General features: G+C 37.2%; 5 protein-coding genes, 1 long non-coding RNA gene and 1 pseudogene across 6 annotated transcripts; 3 read left to right on the top strand and 4 right to left on the bottom strand.

Moving 5' to 3' along the window:
- Positions 1-682: 682 nt before the first annotated feature.
- Positions 683-1,514, bottom strand: LOC140810406 (uncharacterized). Its single transcript, XM_073168271.1, has 2 exons — positions 991-1,514; positions 683-734 (listed from the first exon to the last, which is right to left on the bottom strand). The coding sequence occupies exons 1-2, from the start codon at positions 1,512-1,514 to the stop codon at positions 683-685; spliced, it is 576 nt and encodes a 191-aa protein (XP_073024372.1).
- Positions 1,515-1,975: 461 nt separating this feature from the next.
- On the bottom strand, positions 1,976-5,405 carry LOC140810405 (uncharacterized). The gene is made up of 4 exons (XM_073168270.1): positions 4,487-5,405; positions 3,619-4,378; positions 2,124-3,498; positions 1,976-2,017 (listed from the first exon to the last, which is right to left on the bottom strand). The coding sequence occupies exons 1-4, from the start codon at positions 5,403-5,405 to the stop codon at positions 1,976-1,978; spliced, it is 3,096 nt and encodes a 1,031-aa protein (XP_073024371.1).
- Positions 5,406-10,598: 5,193 nt separating this feature from the next.
- LOC140810064 (uncharacterized) lies at positions 10,599-14,045 on the bottom strand. Its single transcript, XM_073167873.1, has 3 exons — positions 13,905-14,045; positions 11,754-13,140; positions 10,599-11,658 (listed from the first exon to the last, which is right to left on the bottom strand). Exons 2-3 carry the CDS (start codon positions 12,862-12,864, stop codon positions 11,063-11,065), a joined length of 1,707 nt encoding a protein of 568 aa, XP_073023974.1. The 5' UTR covers positions 12,865-13,140; positions 13,905-14,045; the 3' UTR covers positions 10,599-11,062.
- A 922-nt stretch (positions 14,046-14,967) lies between these two features.
- LOC140810065 (protein ANTAGONIST OF LIKE HETEROCHROMATIN PROTEIN 1-like) lies at positions 14,968-17,726 on the top strand. The gene has a single exon (XM_073167875.1). The coding sequence runs from the start codon at positions 16,000-16,002 to the stop codon at positions 17,407-17,409; it is 1,410 nt and encodes a 469-aa protein (XP_073023976.1). The 5' UTR covers positions 14,968-15,999; the 3' UTR covers positions 17,410-17,726.
- Positions 17,727-23,312: 5,586 nt separating this feature from the next.
- Positions 23,313-23,894, bottom strand: LOC140809918 (uncharacterized). Its single transcript, XR_012113197.1, has 3 exons — positions 23,756-23,894; positions 23,568-23,588; positions 23,313-23,447 (listed from the first exon to the last, which is right to left on the bottom strand). It is a non-coding gene; the product is annotated as an uncharacterized lncRNA (long non-coding RNA).
- Positions 23,880-24,924, top strand: LOC140809917 (uncharacterized protein At2g29880-like). The gene is made up of 2 exons (XM_073167698.1): positions 23,880-24,230; positions 24,325-24,924. Exons 1-2 carry the CDS (start codon positions 23,880-23,882, stop codon positions 24,922-24,924), a joined length of 951 nt encoding a protein of 316 aa, XP_073023799.1.
- Positions 24,925-25,597: 673 nt separating this feature from the next.
- LOC140810404 (uncharacterized) lies at positions 25,598-26,556 on the top strand (annotated as a pseudogene).
- Positions 26,557-27,521: the final 965 nt, after the last annotated feature.

The raw sequence follows: 27,521 nt of genomic DNA, 5'->3' as shown, positions 1-27,521 counted from the left end.
CGTATAGCGGTTATATCCCCCACCGCGTAAGGGTACGTCATGGTTGGGATTCCCACCCATATACGGTTGACTCCTCACAGTGCGTTTAAAATCGTATGACAATACAAGAAGTAGAAGAAAACGAATTGTACTCGGCTGGTGTTTTTATCAAAACCGAAAATCACCTATGCATAAAATTCGAAACTTTTAACTTTAACACAAGCCCACTTACAATAAATATTGGTGCGAAAACGTAGGTACTTGGCTTCGGAATTTGGATCGCTACTCGTTCTTCAATCGGGCAGCGCTTCGGCCTAAATTCTTGGACGACTTTGGGACGATATTTGGGCAGAGTGTTGGCTTAGGGGAGCTGCTGAAATTTAGAATTCTGCAGCTAGGGGATTTCGAAATTAGGGTGGAGAATGAGTAGGGTGAGGGGGTATTTATAGGTGGAGGGAAGGGTGTTAAATATGGTGCTAAAATCTTACCCAATTAGGCCTCAAATCTCTCAATGTTTGACCTCCAATTTCCTTGCTCTTTTTCGAGATTCAACTACCAAGTTTGTGAGATTAATTCCTTGATTCATTTCTCCTTGATTGGTTCGAAAATAATGATGCTAACTTGGGGAGGATTTTGAGCCATCTTTGATTATTTTCTTCCAAGTAATCATGTATCTATCCACCTCAATAATTAGGCAATTAATCTAGGAGGATTTCGAAAATCTTAAGCAATAACCAAGCCTCAATCCTTCTAATCTGCATGATATTCACTCAATAATTTCCTTCAAATTCGAAAATTGCATGCTTGAACACAATACATCCATACCATATTGCATGTCCAATAGTATCTCCATATATCCCATAAAATATTCTCCAATGCACAAAATAAAATCTCATGCTAACATTTTCTTACAATTATTTAATTATAATGTGGATAAAATCCGGTCCTCACATCCCTCCCTCCTTATGAGAAGTTTCGTCCTCGAAACTTGAGTTGGCTTGGTCTCCAAACAGATAAGGATATTCCTTTCGCATCTTCTCTTCAACTTCCCAAGTTGCTTCTCTCTCTGTATGGTTGGACCACTGCACTTTGACGTAGGGAATGATACGCCGTCTAAGGACTTGTTCTTTGGTGTCCACGATTCTGATAGGAACTTCTTCGTACTTCAGTTCATCTCCCAAGTTTCCTTCCATTATGAGGGGTTCTACCTCTAACACGTGACTCGGGTCTGGAATGTACCTTCTCAGCTGGGACACGTGGAATACGTTGTGGATTCTGGACATGCTTGGTGGGAGCGCCAGCCTGCATGCTAACGTGCCCACTCTCTCCAAGATTTCGAATGGTCCAACATATCGAGGGTTCAATTTCCCGGCCTTACTGAATCGGACAACTCCTCTCATAGGCGAGACTTTCACATAAGCTTTCTCGCCCACGTTGAACTCTACCGGCCTTCTCTTAAGATCTGCCCAGCTTTTCTGTCGGTCTTGAGCTGCCTTGAGCTTTTCTCGGACAATTTTAACCTTGTCCACTGTCATCTGTACTAGCTCGGGTCCCACTATGGCCTTTTCTCCCACTTCATCCCAGTAAAGTGGTGACCGACATTTCCTTCCATAAAGGGCTTCATACGGAGCCATTCCGATGCTGCTGTGATAGCTGTTGTTATAAGAAAACTCAATTAAGGGCAGATGAGTGCTCCAGTTGCTACTGAATTCAAGAGCGCACGCTCGCAGCATATCTTCTAGGGTCTGTATGGTCCTCTCGGTTTGCCCATCGGTTTGAGGATGATAGGCCGTACTTAGGGTCACTTTCATCCCCATGGCCTCCTGAAAGCTCCTCCAAAAGCGCGAGACGAACCTCGGATCTCTATCAGATAAGATGCTCACTGGCACTCCATGAAGTCTGACAATGTTGTCCATGTATAGTGAAGCCAACTTATCGAGATTGTAATTCATGCGGACAGGTAGGAAGTGTGCAGTCTTTGTGAGTCTGTCCAAGATCACCCATATACCGTCGTGGCTTTGCCAAGACTTTGGCAATCCTAACACAAAGTCCATTGAAATATGTTCCCATTTCCACTCGGGAATTTCCAGAGGTTGCAGTAATCCTCCAGGTCGCTGGTGCTCGGCTTTGACTTGTTGACACACCTGACATCTGGATACGAATACAGCCACATCTCTCTTCAGGCCATTCCACCAGAAACTATTCTTGAGGTCCCTGTACATTTTCGTGCTGCCTGGATGGACTGAGAATTTTGACTTGTGCGCCTCTGCCATTATCTCTTGGCGGAGGTTATCACTGTCGGGCACACACAGTCTCCCTTTCATCCACAAAATTCCCTTGTCATCAATCTGATGATCCTGAGATTTCCCTTCTCTGACTTGATCCTTAAGTTTTATCAGTATCGGATCTCGATCTTGGTTTAACTTGACGGTCTCCTGCAGACATGGCTGTGCCGAGAGGGAAGCTAGAGTTACCTTGCCTGGGCCTTTCCGACTTAGCGCATCAGCCACTCTGTTTGCTTTACCCGGATGGTAGCTTATGGTCAAGTCATAGTCCTTCAGAAGTTCGATCCATCGCCTCTGCCTCATGTTAAGTTCCTTCTGGGTGAACAAGTACTTGAGGCTCTGATGGTCTGTGAAGATTTCACATTTAGCACCATAGAGGTAGTGCCTCCAAATCTTTAAGGCGAAGACAACCGCTGCTAGTTCCAGGTCATGAGTAGGATAATTCTGCTCGTGCGGTTTCAACTGTCTTGATGCATATGCGATCACTCTTCCTTCTTGCATGAGTACGCATCCTAGACCGTCCTTAGAGGCGTCACTGTAAATAGTGAAATCTTTATTCTCTGCTGGCAAGATCAGCACTGGTGTGGATGCGAGTTTCTCCTTCAGCGTCTGGAAACTTTTCTCGCAATCCTCACTCCAGGTAAACTTTGAATTTTTCTGTGTGAGCTTCGTCAGTGGCACGGCTATCGAGGATAACCCTTCGACGAATTTTCGGTAATATCCTGCCAATCCAAGAAAGCTTCTGATATCGGTGGCGTTCTTCGGTCTCGGCCACTCTGTAATCGCCTCTACTTTCCTTGGATCCACTGACACTCCTGTTCTCGAGATCACGTGTCCTAGAAATGACACACTTCTCAGCCAGAATTCACACTTGCTAAACTTAGCATAGAGCTTATTCTCTCTTAAGATTTGCAGAGCAAGGTGAAGGTGCTCTTCGTGGCTCGCCTCGTCAGGAGAATAGACGAGAATATCATCGATGAATACCACTATGAACTGATCCAGGAATGGCTTGAACACTCTGTTCATAAGGTCCATGAATGCTGCTGGAGCGTTGGTCAGACCAAAAGGTATCACTGTGAATTCATAATGCCCGTATCTGGTTCGAAAGGCTGTCTTGGGAATGTCTTCAGCCCTGACCTTTAATTGGTGATAACCTGTCCTCAGATCCAGTTTAGAAAAGACGGCCGCTCCCTTAAGCTGATCAAACAGATCGTCTATCCGGGGTAGAGGGTACCTGTTCTTGATCGTGATCTTGTTCAATTCTCTGTAGTCGATGCACAATCTCATACTCCCGTCTTTCTTCTTGACGAAGAGTACCGGAGCTCCCCATGGGGATACACTCGGTCGAATTTGCCTCTTGTCTAGCAATTCTTGGAGCTGTTCCTTTAGCTCCTTAAGCTCAGCTGGTGCCATTCTGTAAGGTGCTTTAGAGATTGGTGCCGCACCGGGAACCAGGTTGATCTCGAACTCCACTTCGCGGTCCGGGACCGTCCCTGAGAGTTCTTCTGGAAAAACATCGGGGAACTCTCTCACTATCGGGATGTCTTCCAGTTTCAGCGCGACCTCTTCTGTTACCTCACTGACCATTGCTAGGTAGATATCTTCTCCGGATTTCATGGCCTTCCAAGCCTGAGATGCGGACAATAGTGATTTACGTCCCCTGGATTTACCGTGAAACACGACTTCTTCCTGATTTGGGGTTCGGAGTTTGACTTCCTTTCCCTTACAATCTACTACTGCACTGTTTCTCGCTAACCAATCCATCCCTAAGATGATGTCGAAATCGACCATGATCAACTGTATCAAGTCGGCGCTAAAAGTCTGATTATTGATACTGATTTCACACTCTCTGTAAATCTCATCAGTTTCAATGACTCTACTTGTAGGTGTGGCTATTCGGAAAGGTTCAGTTAGCTTATCAGGCCTACGTCCTAACTTCTTAGCAAATCTCTTAGACATAAAGGAATGCGTAGCACCGCAGTCAAATAATGCATAGGCAGGTACTGATTGAATTAGAATGGTACCTGACACTACTTCAGTTGCGTCATCAGCCTCTTCCTGAGTCATGGCAAAGATCCTAGCATTGGGTTTGTCCTCCTTTGGTTTACTGGGACCTGCTCCAGTATTTGGCCCAGTTCATCTGTGTGGCCCTGCTGGTCGGTTGGCAGCGGTAGGACACTCTGCAATTCGGTGCCCCGCTTTCCCACATCCAAAACACACACCGCTTGCCCTTCGGCATTCCCCAGAGTGCTTGAAGCCACATGTTGAGCATGGCTTGAGTCCTTGGTAGTTATCGGAGGGGAATTTCCCTGAGGGAGGTCCACCCGACTGATTGGGCCTCTTGAACATTGGTCTGCCCTGAGAAGGCTGGTTGACAGGGGGTCGCTTGTTCCTGTTTTCCCCTTCTCTCCGACGAATATCAGCTTCGGCTCGGATAGCCGCACCCATCAAATCGGAAAAGTTGGCAGGTTGGTATACCGCTAGAGCTGATTGGATCCTGCTGTTCAACCCCTTCTTAAAGCGGTGCAATTTCAGAACTTTGTCTGCCATGATTGCTGGAGCATAAGACCCGAGGGCATTGAATTGAGAGGTATATTCCACCACTGACATGTCTGGAGCCTGACTGAAATTCTCGAATTCACTTAGCTTCTGCAGTCTGACTTCTGCCGGGTAGTACTGTTTCAGAAATGTTTCCCGGAAGATCCGCCATGTGATTGGTCCAGCAGCGGTCATGGCTGGCGAGACTGCTTCCCACCATTTTGCTGCCTTGTCTTCCAGGAAAGGCACTATCACGTCCAATTTTAGTGCATCCGGGACTTCCAACAGTCTCAACTGAGTTTCCACGCTTTTTAGCCAGCTCTGGCTAACTTCAGGGTCGGCAGCGCAACTGAAAGTTGGGCACCTGTTCTTGCGCAGAGACTCGTAATGAAACTTGACCCCATGCTGTGGTGGAGGTGGGGGCTGTTGATTAGCATTGGGGTTCACTAACCCCTGAAGTGTCGTTGCCATGATCGTGGCTATAGCCATCAAATCTGCTTGATTAAGGCTGGATTGAGGTGGAGGTGTGTTGCCTTCTTCATTAGTGTTGTTGTTGTTGGCATAACGGGGGTTGCGGTTCTGTCTCGGTGGTCTACCGACCATTTCCTACAAGTTAAACGCTTCTAAGAATTTGTTGTACAAATCGACAAGATTGAATAGATAAGTTATGCTGACTGAAAATAAAATAGCAACAATGGAAGAACAAACTCCTAGTAATAAGGAAAAGTAACTAAGGGACTCTAATAGTCTATCTCTCCATCTCCTATGGCAGCTATGGGCTCATCGATCTCTATCGGCTCCTCTTCTTCCGGCTCTTCCTCCGGCTCTTCCTCTTGTAGTAACTCCACCATGTGGGTGAGCTGGGCGTTCTCTTTGGTAAGTTGTGTCACTTGAGTCTTAAGTCCTTGAATCTCCGCCTCAGCCACTTCCATCTCATCGTTCCAATGCTGCTGATACTGCAGATGAAATTGTTCCTTCTTTTTGACTTTATCCTTTAGAGCTTCAGCTTGCTGGACTAGGCGTTGGTTCACATATGCTAGACTGTTCATGGCCTCACAAGAATTTTCTAGTCTCCTCTTACCCTTGGCGCTCTGCTGTTTCTCCTCTTCCAATTCCTTACGGTATCTCTCTATATCTTCTCTTAGCTTTCCCTCTCGATACAGACTGTGCTCTATGGCCTCTCTCAAGTCCATGTTGTCTCCCCTAACTAGTTCGCCTTGATAGATAGATTGATTAAGGCGGACCTGAAGCTCTTCTTTCTCAGCGGTTAAGGTTTCGACATCACCTCTCCTTTCACTTAATCGGGCTCTAAGTCGCCGAATCTGGCGTGACTGGTAGTGAATAGCAAGCTCCTTTAAACGAAGGGCAGCTTGGACACGAGTACGGGGTCGCATGGGGGTAGATGGAGCCATTTCCTGAAATAAAAAATGGAAATGCTCAGAATCCGAAATAGACAGTATATATATAACAAGTGAGAATATGCAATATATATGAAATTTTCGAAATTTAAATAAATATATGTTTTTTTCCAAAAATGGAAAGTTTGGAATTAGACATATGGGTTCGAAGCATATGTCGAGAGGATTCCGGAACAATTGACGGAATCGAATTCGGAGTTTCCTACGAAAAGTTATAAGAGTTACAAAACTTTCCTAAAACGGCAAAATCGAGGTTTCGGAGGCTTAAACGAAGGAATTTCGCGATTTTTCGCTGGAGCTCCCGATTAGGGTGGGGAGTCTTGATCGTTGGGCCGTTTCAGAGGGGATAGCATCGGCCTCGAGTTAAAATTCCACCGAAAATTTTTCGCTTTTTTTTTTTTGAAAATCGATTTTTTTTTCCCAACCGGACTATGAACCTGACGGCTCTGATACCACTTAAATGTCACGCCCCGAAACTCGGGATTGACACCGGCGTCGTTTACAATCACACAATTAAAACGACAAGCCCTTCGTAGCACAGTGTATACCGAACTAGTTTAATATCATAATCTCAAATTAAATAACCATATGCCTTTACAATTATCAAAATAAATAAGACGACAGAGTTTAATGCGGAAGCGTAAATCTAATCAGTAATAACTTAAACTAAATCTCTTGAGCGTTCACCATCCCCAGAACTGTTCGGACTCCTCATCCTCGAGTTCCTCTTCGGGCTTATCTGGGAAGGGTTGTAAGGAGGGTGAGTACTTGGGGAATACTCAGTAAATAGGGGAAAGTCGAGCACAAAATAAAGCAACATGTATTTTTTCGAAAATACCACATGACTTGCATAAAATTTTCGTAACCCATGCATAAACACATATCAAGCACTGCAATTTATCGACCTTCTATGGTTTACTGACGTCAGTCCCTAATTTTTACTCCTCTAAGGGGGCGAGGCCGTATAGCGGTTATATCCCCCACCGCGTAAGGGTACTTCATGGTTGGGATTCCCACCCATATACGGTTGACTCCTCACAGTGCGTTTAAAATCGTATGACAATGCAAGAAGTAGAAGAAAACGAATTGTACTCGGCTGGTGTTTTTATCAAAACCGAAAATCACCTATGCATAAAATTCGAAACTTTTAACTTTAACACAAGCCCACTTACAATAAATATTGGTGCGAAAACGTAGGTACTTGGCTTCGGAATTTGGATCGCTACTCGTTCTTCAATCGGGCAGCGCTTCGGCCTAAATTCTTGGACGACTTTGGGACGATATTTGGGCAGAGTGTTGGCTTAGGGGAGCTGCTGAAATTTAGAATTCTGCAGCTAGGGGATTTCGAAATCAGGGTGGAGAATGAGTAGGGTGAGGGGGTATTTATAGATGGAGGGAAGGGTGTTAAATATGGTGCTCAAATCTTACCCAATTAGGCCTCAAATCTCTCAATGTTTGACCTCCAATTTCCTTGCTCTTTTTCGAGATTCAGCTACCAAGTTTGTGAGATTAATTCCTTGATTCATTTCTCCTTGATTGGTTCGAAAATAATGATGCTAACTTGGGGAGGATTTTGAGCCATCTTTGATTATTTTCTTCCAAGTAATCATTAACTATCCACCTCAATAATTAGGCAATTAATCTAGGAGGATTTCGAAAATCTTAAGCAATAACCAAGCCTCAATCCTTCTAATCTGCATGATATTCACTCAATAATTTCCTTCAAATTCGAAAATTGCATGCTTAAACACAATACATCCATACCATATTGCATGTCCAATAGTATCTCCATATATCCATAAAATATTCTCCAATGCACAAAATAAAATCTCATGCTAACATTTTCTTACAATTATTTAATTATAATGTGGATAAAATCCGGTCCTCACATTCCATGAGCCAACTCATTCCTCAAGCATGTGAGAGGCCTAAGCATGTAAATGCTGACAAGGAAATGAAGCCATAGAATGAGTCTTCAGAAAGATGTCCACAACTTGGTCGACGGATAAAATGTAAGATGGGGTTCTCACCAAGGGGAGTGATAGGCTCATAATAGTTTGTATTTTTATTGTCATATTTTTCATTGTTACAACTACCAACGTGTTTAATTGACACATTTTTGTGTGATTTTATTGTAGAAGAAAGTTTTCTGCTCTTGTGATAAATCTGAGTCAAAAAAGGTGATTTTATATCACAATTAAATTTGCCGATATGATCTTAGTGGAAGGGAGAGGCAGCAGCAGAAGATTTCACAATAAAGTAGAAGAATTCCTCCCACAAAAAAAAAGCTCTCACGCATAGTAGAGAAAAAGTAGAAGAGACAAGAGGAGGAAATGAAGCTCTCCTTTTCAACGTGAAGCACAAGAAAAAAGTGGCTCAAGGATTTTTTCTCCAACTCTCTCCACAACTTTAGGCTAAATTTTATTTCTGATTCAAGGGATAATTCTACTATTTCAATTTTATCACTGTGAGACTTTTTGTGCTTTAATTTAATATTTGTGTTTGTTCAAGTATTTGTTGATTTATGATTTATTTATATGAAAGTTGTATGTTGATTAATCTGACAATTTAATTCGACATATAATTTTCTACTGCTATCCATGAATTCAGTGATCCGTAATTGTCATGAACGATTGGTACATGAATAGAGATAGATTAGGTGTGTTGTGCTATCATAGTATATTTAATCTAAATAAATCAACGAAACTGTATTTATCAATTGCATCTATCTCGATTGTTAGATTTCAGGATTAACTGTTTTCACAAATCTAAATGCTATTTTTAATTAATATGGAACGCTATCGTGCCCAGTTAATTATTGATAAGTTTTGACTGGCTGGGTTTGGTCAATTAAATTAGGAAGACACAAGAATTTTAGCGGATATTCCTATAATTCTAAGTTTAATTACTTGTAACTGCATGGATAAATAATATGTTGGTCGATGAACAATGATACAATTGAATAGTAGAAATCCTTGAATCGAGCTTGGTAATATTAATTTACATTTCATTAGTTATTCATCTTGATTAATTATTTCTTCTTGCATGTTAAATTTAGTTTAGTATTTTATTAAATTCATATTCCAAAATCTCCCCTTTTATTTGCATTTTACTCGAAAGGAATTATCCTCCGTTTATTGTGGATTCGACCCTGCTCACCATTACACTAATTTTATTTAGAGAATAGGAATTTAAGTTTGGTGCCACAACGATAGCACACCAGAGATTAATCGTGCTGAGATGGTCACAAAAGAGAGTTGGAGATCCAGCAGTGACATAAATTAAGGGTTGCTTTTTGGAACTCCAAGAAATAGGTGAGCCACCTAGGAACTAGCAAAACCCCGAAGTGGATTGTGGATCGTCTGGGTCATTATCCCAATCAACATCACAAAATCTAGTGAAGCTGTAATAAATAATATATTTTAAATTCTAAACATTTTAAATTTATATAAATAATGAAAAATATATATTTTTCAATGTTAAAAAAATTAAATAAACTCCCATAGTATTAAAATAATATTTTTAACAAGTTCAAAATCTAAATTATATACAAAATAAAAATAAAATTCAAAAAATTTTAAAAATATTGTGAATCGGTCCATTCGGGTTTTAACCGGTTCAATACCAGTCCGACCAGTTTTGACCGACAAAATAGTTTTTGGGCGATGTCCGGACCGGATCCGTGACAGGTTCTTGGTCGAACTGACCGATTCAGTTCTGAAAACACCGTCAAGAGGCATTTGGATAAATTGACATACTTTTTTGACACAATACATTACATCGGGCCTAGTGATACTGAGATAGTGAAGAGTTCCCATTGTGTTTCTATACAGAGTGGTATCCAAAAATGGTTAACCATCTTATTCCTATGCTAAAAGGAGGGAAATGTATGGAGAAAAAGAATGGCGGATGAACAATCAGATTGTACGTAATGAAAATGAGCTATGAACTCCCACTTTTTGTTCATTCCCTATCATCATTGGTAGCATTCATTTGAAACATAATTTGCAACTTTTGAAATCCAAATAATTTGCTGGTTAACAACTAATAGAGAAGAGTATGAGAGACTTCCACTAACTTGTAGATCGAGTGATTGGCAATTCTTGAGAATGAATCTATTTGAAGTGCATGTTACTAGAAATAACATATCACACACACACATACGTTCACGTTCATTGCAAAAATGTACTGTCTAAATTTCAAGGGGTGTGTAATAGCTTGAGTTGTGGCTTGAGCAAGGTGATGTATGACAGAGATTCTCTTAGACATGAAAATGAAAGTCATGAAATCACCATCATCAGGGACGTAGCCAGAAAATAATTTAGCCCTGATATAAATCAAATATTTAAAAATTAACTATTAATATTACAGAGTGATACAAACCAGATATAAACTACTGAAGATATGCCCTGCGGTTTTTCATTGAGTAAAACTCATCAATTATTGAATCAATGTCTATCCTTGCAGTAAATTCTCTTTCAATGTAGACAATCATAGAATCTGCCAATAACTCTTCTTCCATCTTATTCCGAAGAGATGTTTTAAGAAGTTTCATAGCTGAGAATGATCTTTCTGTTGTCGCAGTAGAAACTGGGAGCGTTAAAACAAGATGAATCAATCTGTCAATTAAGTGATAATGACGTGCCTTTTCAGTTTCTAGTAATCGTCGACATAATTCAGAAATAATACAAATATTCTGAAACCTTTCATGATGAATTATATCAAACTTATAATGATCCAACTGACTTCTCAGATAATGTAGTTCTTGTTTATTGAAATCACTAGGATATAATTTCTCTGCAGATTGTAAATATCATCAGCATTAAACAACTTAAAGTTGTCTCAAGGATCCAAAGCAGAGCTAAGTCTAACAAGTTCTACAGCCCCATCATTGAATCTGCTATTGAGTTCTTCCACTTGAAAATCAATTGCAGCATTAAATACATCAAAACGGTAATGATGGTCAAATGTAATAGAATCTCTTTGCTGGATCGAACGTCCTGTGGCAGATCTATACCAAGCATTCATATCTGGTATCTCAATACCATTATTTTCACAAACTGATTGCACGATTATTAGAAGAATATCATAACCTTCTGCTCTCAAAGTATGAAGTAAATATTTGGTAGTTGAGACAAAATCCATTGCATTTACAATGTCCAAAGACTTCTTTTGCAAAGCTCGACAAAGCAAATCTGTGATCCCCATAATCTTATGCATTAAATATAGGATAAATATGAAATCAAATGATCTCAATGCAATCAAAAAACCTGTAGCTTCCCCTCGTGTAGAATTCGAAGATGCTTCCTCCATCATATGCTCAAGCACAATAATCACAGAGCTGTACATATCTATCATACTGCAAATCGACTCAAAATGAGAACTCCAACGCGTCTTTCCAGCTCGTTGCAAAGTACCATTCTGATTAAGGCCAGTACCTACGTGGCAAACAAAAGAGAAGTGAAATGATTAGTAAGAAATAAAATGAGAACTCAATTTTATTAATATGAAATCATATAATTAAGTTTAATACCTGTCTCGCGAATACCAGTAGCTACCATTGTTGCAATTTCAATAGCTTGGGCAGATTGCAAATCAGTGTGACGTTTGGGAGATTCTTTAATAAGATTACAAATAGAATTCAATTTTGAAAAAAATAGCCAAATAGAACTCTCCTTTTCAGTAGCAGCCACCAACGCTAATGGAAGTCTATGTGCAAAACAATGAACATGATATGCTTGAGGAGAATCCCTCAGAAAACGAGCTTGCAGTCCGTTCCATGAGCCACGCATATTGCTAGCTCCATCGTATCCTTGACCCCTAATATCTTTGATATGCAAATTATGTCGACCAAGCACATTACATATTTCTTTTTTTAGTGTTACAGCAGTGGTGTCAGAAACATGCACAATATCAAAGAACCGCTCCATTATGAACCCTTCACGATCAACAAATCTCAACACAATAGCCATCTGCTCTTTGTCTGATATGTCTTTAGCCTCATCAATCAAAAGACAAAATTTTGCACTCCCAACCTCTTCACGTATTTTCTTTCTCACTCTCTCAGCAAGAATATGCAAAATTTCTTTTTGAATATCCGGTGATGTATACTTTGCATTTTTTGGTGCTTTTTCTAAAACAACATTATTAATGTTAACATCCATTTTTCCCATAAGCTTTATCATTTCTATAAGATTACCTTGATTTTTGGAATATGAAGATTCATCATTTCCTCTCAATGCACATCCTTGCAAACAAAGCCAACGAATGCTTTCAATTGTGGTTGTAAGCCTCAAACGGTTTTTCTTCACTTCTTCCAATGTTTGTGCATTCATCACTTTATCAATGTGACCACTTACATTCATCAAAGCACTCATAGATTCTATGGCATTGTTATGTGGTGAAGTGGGACTTCCTGTATGCATCAATAAAGCACATATTTTCCCATCATTAACTCTTTTCCAACTTCTAAAACCATCAACTGTAAATGTAGCATAACGAGCCTCTTTTTCTTGGAAAAGGAAACATGGGAAGCAAAATTCTGCATCTTTATTAGGAGAGTACTCCAACCAAGGAAATTGCTCAAACCAACTTTTTTGAAATCGCCGATATTGTTCTCCTAATTTGGTTCGCGGATACTCCATAATAGGTTGATATGGCCCCCTTAAGATATAAGCTCGTCTGATTGCATCTCTTTCATTGACATGACATTGAAAAATTGGAGTACACTTGGCCGGATCTAGTTGAACATAACCGCTAACATTACTATCAACTCTTTGATACTTGACCGGGTGTTATTCATCATGGTTTGAGATATCATCATTAGTTGGAGAATGCTAATCTCTAGTCGATGTACTAGCTTTTGGTTTAAAAAATGAAAACATATTTTTCTTCTTGCCTCTTTGAGCTTCCATTGAAAGCTACACCATCAGATAAAAAATAACATTGAACATGCAAACCAAAGTTGCAAAAAATAAAAATAACAAACTAATAATGGTTGATACATAATAACTATGTATATATTTATATAGGTCTATGAAAACTACTTAACCTTACATCAAGCCAGATTGTTCATTATATAGCTAAATATGGTTATATTAATTCCACTTCACAATTAGAAATTATGTGTGCTTACTGGAAAAATGATAAATTGATCAAAGAAAAGCTTATTTTAACTTGAAAGGAAATGCAATGCAATAAGTTTGAAATATTGTTGGTGATGCCACAAAACCCCATACTCATAAAGCCTAAACAGAGATCTACAATCAAATTCAGTTAAAAATTAGAAAATCCCAAATACTAGTGGGAAACTTCAAAAGAGTACTGATTACACATGCTTCACTTTTCTCATCTAAGCGGGAAACTTCAAGATCGCAGAAGTGATACATTGGCAATAAACATGTACTGGGATATTTAGATTCTCTAAACTAAATACCTCTACATCGGATTTTTCTTATCATGTGTATACTATGTTGTAACTTGTAAGTTGTAAGTGTTCTTTGGAGCTTAGATTCCCACTACACATTCGCTACTTCATGATTCCTGCTCCTCTGTGTATTACCCAAGAATAACAGATTCATTCAATATTTCTTGGAAACTTGGGGAAACCTGCTACTTCATCAGATAAAGAACCTCCTACAACCAACTACTGCAAAAGATCTCTTTAAAATCGAAGCAAAATTACCTGAAAATTGAAGAACAAGATCTAGACCAACTATGGTAGAAACAAGGGCTACAATCAATATTTCTTGGAAATATTGATACCAAAGTGAAGCTTGGAACGAGCTCTACCCTATTTTAACTTCAATCGGGAGCTCCTCCGCCAACGGTGGTGTTTACGGCAACAAAAGGCAAAGGGTAGGGTTACTTGGGTTTCTTTAGAGCAACTCCAACCATTCTCCATTTTGGAGATTTTCTCCAAAATGGAGTATCAACCACTCTCCAACCACTCTCCATATGCCTACTCTATTTTGAAGTGGTGAACAGTCATTCTCCAAAAATGAAGAATCTCAACTCCATCTCCATATATTTTGGAGAATGGCATTATTTACGAAAATGCCATTCTCCAAAATTACAAATACACCCTTTAATTTTTTTTTATTAATTTCATATATTTAAATGTTTATTTCAATACTTTTACTAAATTTTAATGATTTTTTGGTATTATTTAATTTATTTCAAGTTTTCTCATTTTTTATTATTTATTTATTTATTGTAATTGAATTATTTTGATGAAAAAAACAAATGAAAATAATAATTAAATAAGATTGTGAAATGATACATTACATGTTTTTTTTCAACACAAATCGAATTAGTTAACTTGAGATAAATTAAACATGCATACACATTAAAACATAAAAAACAGTTCACATTAAAACATATAAAATAGACGATCATAAAACAAACCAACAACTTAAAACAAACACTCACAAGCAATACACATTGACATATTTTTATTCCACTGCAATGATGACTAAACACTAGTAATCTCCTAGATCGGACCCGGATGGAGAAGTTCCGCCGAAGAACTGGCCAAACAGATTAGAAGATCCGTCGGCTCCATCACCTTTTGCTGCTCTTTTCTGCCAAATGTTTTGTTGTTCTTTGAGCAAGTATGCACGGAATGATTCATCAACAGACATAGGGTTCATCCGTAATATTTTATTTTCTTCTTTCCAAGCCAATAGAGCGTTCCTTTCTTTCTGAACATCAAGCTTTTTGCTTCATCAAGCTTTAAAAACGTGTTAGTTGTATGTTATTTACACACTAAAAATTAAAATATTTACAGAATATTTGAACATTTGTACTCACAATGTCTTTCTCCGATGCACCACTTTGGTGTGTAAGTTCCACTTGACGAATACATCCACTAAAACTTTGGACAGCCCTACTTATGTTGGACCATCGACATTGAAGGGCCCTCATAGTACGATGCTCTGTTGACGGACTAGTGAGTTGCTCGTTGTAACTGGCTGCCACTCGAGACCACAAGCTATCATTTGACTGGTTTATGCCAATAATAGGATTTTGGGAGATGTCGAGATAAATTGTCACAAGAAGTTTGTCCTCCTCAATTGAGAAACCAGGACCACGTCGAGATGAATTCATTATGCTTGGAGAGAATGAATTAGGGATGGAAGAGTATTTTATAGAAGGATAGATGTTAGTGGGATAGTGGGTAGTGTGGATGTCATTCAAAGGCTTTAGTGGGTAGTAATGAGATAGTGGGATGGTAGGATGTGACAACTCGATAGTGGGATGGTGGGAGTGGGATAGTGGGATGTGACAATTCGATAGTGGGAGTGGGATAGTGGGATATGGGATATGGGAGTGGGATAGTGGGATGGTAGGATGTGACAACTCGATAGTGGGATGGTGGGAGTGGGATAGTGGGATGTGAAAATTCGATAGTGGGAGTGGGATAGTGGGATATGGGATATGGGAGTGGGATAGTGGGATGGTAGGATGTGACAACTCGATAGTGGGATGGTGGGAGTGGGATAGTGGGATGTGACAATTCGATAGTGGGTGTGGGATAGTGGGATATGGGATATGGGAGTGGGATAGTGGGATGTGTCAATTCGATAGTTGGATAGTGGGAGTGGGATGTGACATTTCGATAGTGGGATAGTGGGATAGTGGGAGTGAGATAGTGGGATGTGACAATTCGATAGTGGGATAGTGGGAGTGGGATGTGACATTTCGATAGTGGGATAGTGGGATGTACCTTTATTTTTGGGTTAGTAGGATGCGACACTGGTAGTATTTAAGACTAGTAAATGGTGATAGAACGGTTATCTCACCATTTCGTAATCCAACTCAATATGAATTTTCATGAGGGAGGTCCTTCAAATTTATCTTTCCTTGCATCATCGTCCTCATCTGACGGAGACGAGGAGTCCGATACCATGATAAACAATGAGCTTCAACTCATTGACCAGCATCAACAAATGTTGTCTTTCCAACTTACAAACAATGCTACTCTCATCTCCACTTACTTCCAAAAACTAGATAACACGCACCATGGAGGATCAATTCATGGCCATGCGGTGATTAATCGAGATAGAGCGGCCGCTGAGCAACGCTTATACAATGATTATTTTTCTGATTCTCCAATGTATGGAGAGGCAATGTTCAAGAGACGTTTTCGAATGTCACGTCGCCTATTCCTACACATTATGACATCCATTCAAGAGCAGGACAATTACTTCGTACAGAAAGCGGATGCGTTAGGTCGGCCTGGGTTGACACCATACCAAAAGATAACTGCTGCAATGCGGATATTGGCATACGGTGTGGGGGCAGATGCGACAGATGAGTATATTAAAATCGGAGAGTCCACTGCGATTGAAAGTGTAAAGAGATTTTGTCGAGCAACGATAGAGGTGTTTGGCGACTTGTATCTTCGCTCTCCTAACGCCGAGGACATTGAAAGACTTCTCCATATTGGAAAACAACGTGGATTTCCGGGAATGCTTGGAAGCCTCGATTGTATGCATTGGAGGTGGAAAAACTGTCCAACGGCTTGGGCAGGACAATATACTGGTCGGAGTGGAAGACCAACAATCATTTTGGAGGCTGTAGCTGATTACGACATGTGGATATGGCATGCATACTTTGGTTTGCCAGGTTCGAACAACGACATTAATGTGTTGTCAAAATCACATCTCTTTGCTAATCTAGCCAATGGAGTTGCTCCTCCTGCTAATTATATCATACAAGGAAAAGAATACAACATGGGATACTATCTAGCTGATGGTATATATCCAAAGTGGGCCACTTTAGTTCAAACAATTCACAATCCACAAGGTCCAAAGAAGAAATACTTTGCAGCACGACAAGAGAGTTGTAGAAAAGATGTGGAACGAGCATTTGGTCTATTGCAATCAAAATGGGCGATAATCACTGGCCCTGCACGATTCTGGAGCAAACATGTGTTGCATGATATAATGACAACGTGCATTATACTGCATAATATGATTATTGAAGATGAGCGGGATGAACAGATGCCAATCACATATTATCGCGAAGCACCCATCCCAGAAGTTGAAATGGTGCGTGATGAACACGTCCGATTCCAAGAGTTTCTTGCACGTCATCGTCAAATCAAAGACAAATCAGCTCACTATGCACTCCGAGATGCTCTTATTGACCATTTGTGGGAGGAATACTCTAATTCAGAACATTAGTCTTTAAATCATGTGTAGTTTATAATTATATCGATCTATGTATTTGTTTTAATGTTGTATGCGGCTTGAAATTTGATGTCAAAATAAATGAATTATGTTTTAAAAAAATGAGTCACATTTAATTTAATTTGTTTAATATCATATTACATAATTACTATTTTTATATTAAATAATTTGGAATAAAAAATATAAAAAATAAAGAATTTATAAAATTTAGAGAATATGGGTTGGAGAAGATTTTTTAAATAGAGAATGCAATACTCTATTTTGGAGTATAGAGAATGAAAAAATGGAGAATAGGGTTGGAGATGCCCTTAGGAACTGGGTTTGGTTATGTTCTCTAATCTCTGGATTGCTTCGTGTATGTACTGTGACTAGATTTTAACAATTTTTTTTGTTAAACGGTGAACAACATCAAGTTTTAAACAAATTAAATCTTTGTTAATAAAAAAATTTTTAGGCCCAAATATTATAGCCTGAGCTCCAAACAAATTAAAGCATTGTTAATAAAAAAAATTCTTATGCTCAAAAATTATAGCATGGGCTGGAGCCCACCTCAGCCTTTGGGGTGGCTCCGTCCCTGACCATCATATTAGTTTTTGTTATGTTTTGCTTATATTTTTGTTGTGTCTTATAGTCTATTTTAAGTTAGTATGTGAATGCTGATAGAGGTGATATTTACTTTTTTATTGGTTTGTTTTTTTAGTTTATTTTGCATGAGTCTTTGTCCGTCGACTCTATATTTCATTCATTTGAGTAGTAGATTAGCCTATAGTCATTTCTAATGGTTGTTGGTGGTATTTTAGATGAAAAAGATGGATTTTGCATGAAGTTGGACAACTCAATATGGAAACTTTTTGGTAGACGATTTATTTCCCTTTGGATGGATTTTTGGAGGCTAACAGGGTTGAATACCCTAATACACGAGTCATTCATTAGACTTGACATCAACTTTCACTCAAGATCAGCTGCACACAAGAGAAATGCCAGGAGTCGAGGAGGCAAGTGAAGAACTCGGGATTTTCCCGCAGTGTTTTTTTTTCTTCTTCTTTTCTTTCATCATTTCTAGTTTAAGAACCATTGTTCATCTATTGTTTTGATATTTTTATTATGATGTTTGTTAGCTAACTTTTTACATGGGTTGGGTTTAAGGGCATCCAACCTCGAGACATTGTTTTATTCATTTTATTATCGAATTTTGCTTCATGTTGGATTATAACTTGTTTTATTAAATCATTAAGATGTAGCTAACTTTTTATGATATTTGATAGTACAAGTGAGTTCGAAATAACAGTTTGCAATATGAACGAGTAATATAGTCCATAGATTATAATTTGCATAGACATGAAATTAAATATACGATGATAGTAATAATCTAATAAGTCGAAATCTAAGAGACTCCATAGATCGTGCATGCAATCACCTTTATGAAATATTTAAGTATTTCATTGTCTCGAATTTTTTTAACATAGTTTTGAGATAGCTAGATTTGTCAAATTGGGTCAGGTCGGTTGGGCTGGCCCGCTCCGCTATAAAAATTTAGCGGGTTTGGTTGATAAAATAGAAGTCCGTTTGGAGGCGGGCCAAGACGGGTCGGGCCTAAATGAGGCGGGCTGGCCCGCCAAATTAGGGTATAATTTTATATTTTTAAGTTTTAATATTGAAATTACGCTATTTATATGCTAGTTTTTTTTTATGTCTTTTTATATCAATTTAAATCAGTCTAAAAATTATTTATATGCTAGTTAAGTACCGGTCATGTTCTCTTTATATACACATGCATCGATACTCTATTCCAGATTTTTTTTTTAAGAATTAGGTTATTTAAATATGGTTTTTAATCAATCATATTTCTTAATTTATTAGTTTTATGTGTATCTGTGCATCTTTACACACGATTTATTTTTCTATAATAAAAATAAAATAATAATAACTAAATCAATATGATATATTTTTCAAGTAATGTTTTGCAAATTGCGATTGCACATTAATTTTTTAAAACATAAATCAATTGTTTCATGAAATATAATTTAATTGTTATAATAATAATAATTATTATTAATTTAGATTTTAAAAATAATTTATTAAGATGTTCTGGATATTTCAACAGAACTTATGTGGGGACCCGAACGCTAATCATCTTCTTAATCATCGTTGGGACTAATTTAATCAATTAGAATAAACAGGGTCTAATTTTTTTTTTTAAAAATGCGGAAGGTAATGAGATCACTCTATTATACAAACCAGTATAATAATACAAATCCTGTATAACATGCATCTAGTTTCAAAACTAAGGTTCAACTACTACAATCAAGTAATGAAATCTATCCATATCCAAGTCCGGAATCACCACTCTAATCTCGATCTTTCTTCACCTCTGTGACCCTGAACCTGTCCCACTTGTTTCCATGCACACATACAGACAAGACAACAGCCGGATAACTCCGGTGAGATATAAATATCCCAGTATAAACAATGTATCAATGCAATAATATAAAACATATATAAAAGCATAAACAATCATTAAAACATGTATCCAATCTGACTACATGAATCAATACGAATCTGTATTTAAGTCAATGACTTGTTATCTTATCTCAACTTATTTCTAACCTAGGGGTCCCGATCTAATTTAGACTTCGGCATGCTGTATCGAATGTCTACAATAGAAGTCGATCTACATCTAAGCTCGTCGATACACCGTAAGTCTAGAGTCTTCGCGGTTCTGACAAAGACTCGACGGTTCTGCCCTAGCTAGGCTGATCTGCCCTAGACTCGGACTCTTGCTCTGCTATAATTCAATAGGCTAAACATATCAATCTGATAATCTGCAAGTATCAATGCAATAAAATAAAATATGTGATTTTGGGAAACTCAAGTCAAACCTAACTCGAGTTGTGCAATCCCGAATCAACATTTATTTATACCTTTCGTTCTGTCGTTCTGATACAATCGAAGTCTTGACTCAACGTCTGTCAATGTTCAATCTGGCAATGACAATATCAATATTCTATTTAAATCAAGACATCTCTGTCTTATCAAATTCTGACGATATAACAGTGCAATCTTGCGATACTGGTAATACCATATCAGTCTATACCAATTCCATTAACTTATAATCAATCACCTACAAATCTGACATCACATCTCAGTCAATTTAACTCTGAAATTCATAACAATTCCATAATCAATCTGTTTCTTAATCTGACTTCGATTCTATGATGATTGATGTCTACTATGTCAAGAACGCTATATATGAATCGTATCTAATTCTGGACATAGCATAATTTCAAATCTTAACGAAACGTAACGAAACTTACGTCATGTAGTAGCTGTCGTTGCTAGGAACACAGTGTCGTACTCAGATTTAAGTTTGGACTGACGGATTGATCGTAAATCGAATTCTGAAATCCAAAGACAATTTCTTCCTCGGAGCTTCGATTTTCCCTTCTGAATTCTTTAAGGATTAATGTATATATATACATATATATATATATATATATATATATATATATATATATATATATATATATAGACACACACACGTAACATGCACAAGGACGAGTGGCTCAATCTTTGTAGCACACGTCTCGCGCATATGCGCGACATCAACCGGCGTATATGCGCGAGACCCTAAGTCTCGGCGCGTGTCAGCACGGCAGCTCGCGCATATGCGCGAGGAATTCTTCACAACTCTCGGGTACCCTCGCGCATGTGCGCGAATCCAAGTCGCGCATGTACGCCAACCTCTCTGGACCCCTCGCGCATGTGCGCGCATACAGTCGCGCATGTGCGCCTAGTGTTCTATTCATCACCATGGGCTTCTGCCCTACTCGCGCATATGCGCGCCTACTCTTCGCGCATATGCGCGAGACCTTCGGCTCTCGCACCAACAACTTCACATACAAACTTTTAATTCGTGTCTCGACTAGCCCTTTAATAATCGTCTCGATTAAAAATTAATAATCGTAATTTAACACGATAAAAAATCTTGGGCATTACAACTTATGTGTTTCTTCTCATAAAAGATACTTCTTTTATATATTTTAAATGTAATGATATACTAAATTTTTTAGCGTTTTTTCCTTAAAAAAAAATAAGCGGGTCGGCCCATCTAACCCGCGGCCCGAGATGGGTTGGGCTGGGTTGGCCATTGGCCGCCAAAATGGCGGGTTGCCCCCCCTTCCCCACCCCCCCGCCTAATGGCGGATTGCGGTGGGTGACGGGCTGGCCCGACTCGTCAGCCCGTTTTGACATGTCTAGAGATAGCGTGTTAATGAATTTGAGAATATTGTCAAAAACATTAATAATTGTCGTGATTAATAATTTGAAATAAAATAGAGACATGTGAACTGAAATTCAAAAACAAATTAATTTTCACCTGATTTTAATATTTAATTAATTTGATTTCCATTTCTCATTGAAATATAGTCTTTCTTAATTTAAAAACCCTAAAATGCTCTTTTAAACCATTTTCTTCATTTTAATCCATTACGATCAAGTACACAACTCCCAAAAATAAAAATAATTTTTAAAATAATCGTATCGACATAAATTTCAAATCTTAATTCGAGCTAATATCATGTGAAAAACTGTCATTTCTTCATATTTTTCATTAATTTTGACAATGAAACTGCAAATATGGTATCTGACTATCTGTTCTCATGTTCAAGATCTTGGTCTTTATTATCTCTATGCTTATTTATTTTTTAATCCTAAAATGGGGTTTTATCTTCTTCCAGTTACCCTTCACCACTATGAAATATGTGATTTCTTGAATGTGAAGGTCAAGTCTCTCCTTCAAATGGAAATAAAATGCTATTGTATAAATATTAATTAATATAAATATAAATAAAGGAGAGTATAAGATAAAGCCAAAAAAGTGAAAATCCACACATGTTTGGTGAATATCGATAAGATAAAGCCAAAAAAAGTGAAAATCCACACATGTTTGGTGAATATTGATGGGACCTTTTATCAATATATCTATGGGAGAAAAAAAGAATGAATTTGGAAGAATAAGGGGGGTGTATTCAATCTTGGAAATTTAATTACTTTTAATGACTTTTGTAGAGTTTAAAAGTTTAGAGGTATTGAACATAGACTTTTATAAACTCTATAAAAGTTTAGTGGTATTCAAATTAGATTTTTCTAGAATCTTAAAAAGTCTAGTGGTAAACTTGACTTTTTAAAAATCTATAAAAATCTATAGGTATCCAATATTTCCATAGATTTACAATGATTCTAATATAATTCTTTAGGTACAAACCATAAAACTATAGGTACAATTGTAGAAACTCAAAATTTCTCTTCTACTTACCCTAGAGATTTTTGTAGACTTTTATCTCTTCCTCACTCATATATCTCTTTCTCACTCAAAAGACGGCTCTTTTCTCCTCTCTAAAGACAAATCGAGGGTTTCTCAAATTTCAAAGGTATGAATCTTTTCTTGAATCGTTATTGATTTATGGTTTGTACGTAAAGAATTATATATTCGTGCTTGCACTTGGTCTGGTTCCAATCATTTAAAGCTTTTGACAAAATTTGGGAGAAATCAGTCGTCCTAAGGTTGTATTCGTGCTTGCACTTGGTCTGGTTCCAATCATAAGTTGGTCTTTTTTTCTCGGTTATATTATATTTAACCTTCTGAATAACAAACATGTAACAGAAATAATGGAAGTTCTGAAAGCCGGACTTGACTACCATCTATAGTTACCTAACTCACCTTTTTATCTTTCTTTTACATGTTTGTTATTCAGAAGGTTGTAAATACTGTTAGTTTGTCTATTCATGCTGCAAATCGAACCCATTTTAAGTTCAAAAAACAGTGGCTTTCGTTCTGCGTATTTCAGATCGAGTTTGGTTCGAGTTCAAATAATGCTTAGAGGTGCATATTTAGTTATAAAATAGATTAGATGTGAATTAAATGGCACCGAGGTTTACTAATCCAACTTCTGGAAAAATACCGTGTAATTCTAATAATTGAATCACTGGTGTCGTATTCAAAATTTTCACCTATTTTTTGTCCGAGTTCCAACCTGAAAGAAAACTTGTTCAAAGTCGATTTTCATATGGTCAGATTCCTTGACGATACTAATTAATGACCGTGAGTAAAGGGGAATAACAATCAAAAGAGAGCTAAACTTAAGTCATCTTACGTTAGCTTAGTACACATCTCCCTGTCCCTTCTTTAACGTCCCTCACTTTAATGCACTTAACCTATCCCACTCCCTCCAGCCATCCTATGTGGCTACCTATATGTATATGTTGATGTATGTATGTATGTACATGTGAAAGATTCTCTCTCTCAACAACACTGCCAAAAAGAAGGGTAGAGAAAGGCCACCTGTTGGTTTCTTCCAAAACCACTTCCAATTTGTGATCGAATTTGTTATACAATAACCCTTTGTTAGATATTGCATCTTTCTCTTCACTTTGTTAGCTTCTTATCACCGTATGTTTTATATCTTATGCATATTCAAGTAATATTTAAAATGGGAGATTCACAAGCAAAATATAATGTGTGGACGACTGAAGAGAGTAATGAATTGCTAAAACTCATGGTTGATGCCGCAATGCGAGGATGGCGTGACAAGAATGGAGTATTTAACAAAAAAACTGTGGAGAAAAAAATACTTCCTGCTCTAAACGAAAAACTTGAATGTGAAAAGACTATTACACAATATCAAAGTCGTTTGAAGTGGTTCAAACAACGATACAACAATTATTGTAAGCTTATGCGTCATAACTCTGGTTTTGGATGGGATTCTGTGACAAAGAAATTCACTGCTAAAGATGAAGTATGGGAGGATTATTTCAAGGTAAAAGTCTTTGAGCTAAAATAATAAATTTATATTTATAATTAGAATTATAAGTAGTTTTAACAATTGTTTTTTTTTTTTTGTTCTTTACCAGTCTCATCCTAAACATGAACACTATCGGACAGACACTTTTGAGGATTATGAAGATTTGAGAATTGCGGTCGGGACTGGAACTGCTACTGGAAAATACTCAATTGGACTAGGAGATGACACTGATGCAAGAACATTTGAGATAGAAGAAAATAGAGAAAATAATTTATTAGATGATTATGTCTTTGATTATGATAGTGGTGAATTCATGCAAAGTGACAAACAAGACTCTTCACACCAGCCTCCATTTTTTGAGGACTCCGCTTTACCATTATCCCCTCAGCCCAGAAGTTCAGAGGTTCCACCAACAACAAAAAAACGAGATAGGGCTGAGTTTGAAGCAAAATCAAGAACATTCAAGAATACAGACCCAAATTATATATGTGAAATATCTCACACTCTTGAGAAGGTAGTTTCTAAAATAGAATTAATAGGGAATGCAGGTGATAATTGTTGGGATGCTATCAAAGAAGTGCCAAATTTGGATAATCGTACTCGATACAAAGTGCTTGATTTACTTAACACCAGATCAAAGAAGATGGATTTCTTGAAAATGACAATTGAAGAGCGTTTGGGATGGATAGATTATAAATTAAATGAATGAGTATTTTTAGGGACATGATCAATAATGAGTTATATTGTGATTTAATTTCTGGACATATTCTTTTTATTTGTTTTCTGATTGTGGATTTTTGGATTATTTATATAAGTTTTGAGTTTTACATGGAATGATGTTCAATAAATTCATAGATTTTTTTATTTTAATTCCTTGTCTGATATCAGGTGGTTCATTAAAATGTCATATATCAATGTACATGATGTAGAAGATCAAATGGAAGAAGAGGAATTCGAAGAAAAATTACACGAAACTTTTAGGTATTTGTTGAGGGAAATTCTTGGGATCCTCTATGTGCTAACTATGCATATAACTAGCATGAATGACGAACGTGTCCATCGTCCCTTAAATAGACGACCAATAACTTCAAGTGGATACGATTATATCCATAAAATATTAAAAGAGGATCCAACAAACTTTCGAGGAATTTATAGAATGTACCCTGACGTATTTTTCAAATTGTGCAACATCCTTAGAGAAAAAACACCATTGCAAGATACAAGATATATTTGTATTGAAGAAATGCGCCATGTTTTTACTTGTTGTTGGTCAAAATACTCGATATTGCTTGATTCGTAAAATATTCGGTCGATCACAATACAATATTAGCCAAAACTTCAACAAAGTGTTGAGAGCATTGAATAGCATTGCAGCAGATATGATGGTCAAACCTGGATCTGGAGTTCCATAAAAAATAAGAGAGAGTACAAGATTTTATCCTTATTTTAAAGTAAGTGATCAAATTCTTTGTAGTTGTTATTATTATAGGTACCACAATTTTTATTATGTTTTTCTTATTGTAGGATTGCATTGGGGCTATTGATGGCACTCATATTCCAGCAACAGTGTTTGGACATAATACTAACTGTTATCGTAATCGTCACGGGACAATTTCTCAAAATGTTTTAGCAGCTTGTAACTTTGATTTAGAATTTATTTAGGTGCTCAGTGGGTGGGAGGGATCTGCCCATGATTCAAACATATTGGCAGATGCTTTATCAAGAAATAACGGGCTTAAAGTACCACAAGGTATGTTTTTTGTTCTATACAATACTTATTTAAAAATTTTGTAATTTTTCAGATTATATATGTTATTCATTGGTTACTTGATTCTACAAATAATGTTCGATAGGTAAATTTTTTTTAGTGGATTGTGGATATGCAAATCGACGTCAATTCTTGGCTCATTTTAGAGGTGTTCGTTATCATCTCCAAGAATTCACTGGCCAAGGTCGTCACCCTGAAGATGCAAAAGAGTTGTTCAATCTTCGTCATGCCTCTTTGAGAAACGTCATTGAAAGGATATTCGGTATATTTAAATCGCGGTTCAAAATATTCAAAACTGCTCCTCCATTTCCATATACAACACAGGCGGAGCTTGTATTGGCTTGTGCCGGATTGCATAATTTTCTTCGAAAGGAGTGTCGGTCTGATGAATTTCCAGTTGAACCAGAGAACGAAGTTCCACAACCTTCATCAGAACAAGTTTACGAGGATAACAACTTTGATCAAATATTTGGCACTGAAGAACAACAACGAGCAAATGCAAATACATGGAGAGATACTATTGCAAACAGAATGTGGAGTGACGTAGATCATATTCACAATAACGAACCTTAGATTTTACTTCATAAAAAACTGCTTAAAATTTATCAAATTTCATAGTGTTTTGATTAGCTATTTATCTATATTGATTAAATTTATTTATATATGCTTATAAATTAAAATTTTATTGATTAATTATTTTTGCATGTTGAATAGACATGGGGATTGAAATTTTAATTTTGTTAAATTGAATTGTGAATTTTTTTTTCATATATTAAATATATTTACTTTTTAAATAAGTAAATTTATTTCAAAGTGAATATATTATTTATGTTAAATAATTACTAGTTCGAAGAAATAATATTTATTGAAATTTTGATTTTATTAAATTGAATTGAAATTTTTTTTGCACAAAGTCTACAAAAGTCTACAAATATCTATCAAAATCTTGCAAGAAGTCTACAAAAGTCCATGGAATTCTGTTTACAAATATGTGAGATTCTACAAAAGTCAATAAAAATCTACCAAATCCATGGAAATCTATCATTTAAAAAAAGTCATTGAAAGTCATTAAATCTCTACATTGAATACACCCCACTAAATTCCGAGAAGGAGAAATGTATTGTTGGTTTAAAGGATAAATTTGTACTTTAACATAATTAAAATACTAATTTGATAAATTGACTCAATTGAAGACAAAATTTCCCATTCATAATTGGGTGGGTCTCATGTCCGCGAGACTGGTCAATCCTATCGATATTCACAATAAAAAGTAATACTCTTAGCATAAAAAACAATACTTTTTCATTAATGACCCAAATAAGATATCCGTCTCACAAATATGACCCGTGAGAACGTCTCACACAAGTTTTTGTCTTCATTATTTATTTATTTTAATTAAACAAAAAATATAAATATAAATATAAATACGAGGATGATTTGATCCTTAACAAATATTTTAAAAAATAATACGATAGAATCTAATTTTTGTAAAAAAATTAAGTTGTTAAATAACTTATTTTAACATAGTCTAATTATTT

This window comes from Primulina eburnea, chromosome 13, assembly GCF_022965805.1.
Source record: "Primulina eburnea isolate SZY01 chromosome 13, ASM2296580v1, whole genome shotgun sequence".
Lineage (NCBI taxonomy): Eukaryota > Viridiplantae > Streptophyta > Magnoliopsida > Lamiales > Gesneriaceae > Primulina > Primulina eburnea.
Note: the sequence above shows the minus strand (reverse complement) of the source record. Positions and strands in the feature narration are given on the sequence as shown.

Excerpts from the sequence above, each read along its gene's own strand:
- LOC140810406 (XM_073168271.1), bottom strand. The coding sequence starts at position 1,514 with ATGACAGTGGACAAGGTTAAAATTGTCCGAGAAAAGCTCAAGGCAGCT. Across the intron at positions 735-990 it reads CGAAAGGAATATCCTTATCT|ATTAGAAGGATTGAGGCTTG; the intron begins GTTTGGAGACCA and ends AATATCATGCAG.
- LOC140810405 (XM_073168270.1), bottom strand. The coding sequence starts at position 5,405 with ATGGTCGGTAGACCACCGAGACAGAACCGCAACCCCCGTTATGCCAAC. Across the intron at positions 4,379-4,486 it reads GGAATGCCGAAGGGCAAGCG|GTCCCAGTAAACCAAAGGAG; the intron begins GTGTGTGTTTTG and ends ATACTGGAGCAG. Across the intron at positions 3,499-3,618 it reads CAAGAATTGCTAGACAAGAG|GTACCCTCTACCCCGGATAG; the intron begins GCAAATTCGACC and ends GATCAAGAACAG.
- LOC140810064 (XM_073167873.1), bottom strand. The coding sequence starts at position 12,864 with ATGGAGTATCCGCGAACCAAATTAGGAGAACAATATCGGCGATTTCAA. Across the intron at positions 11,659-11,753 it reads TACTGGTATTCGCGAGACAG|GTACTGGCCTTAATCAGAAT; the intron begins GTATTAAACTTA and ends TTTGCCACGTAG.
- LOC140810065 (XM_073167875.1), top strand. The coding sequence starts at position 16,000 with ATGGTGATAGAACGGTTATCTCACCATTTCGTAATCCAACTCAATATG.
- LOC140809917 (XM_073167698.1), top strand. The coding sequence starts at position 23,880 with ATGCATATTCAAGTAATATTTAAAATGGGAGATTCACAAGCAAAATAT. Across the intron at positions 24,231-24,324 it reads TATGGGAGGATTATTTCAAG|TCTCATCCTAAACATGAACA; the intron begins GTAAAAGTCTTT and ends GTTCTTTACCAG.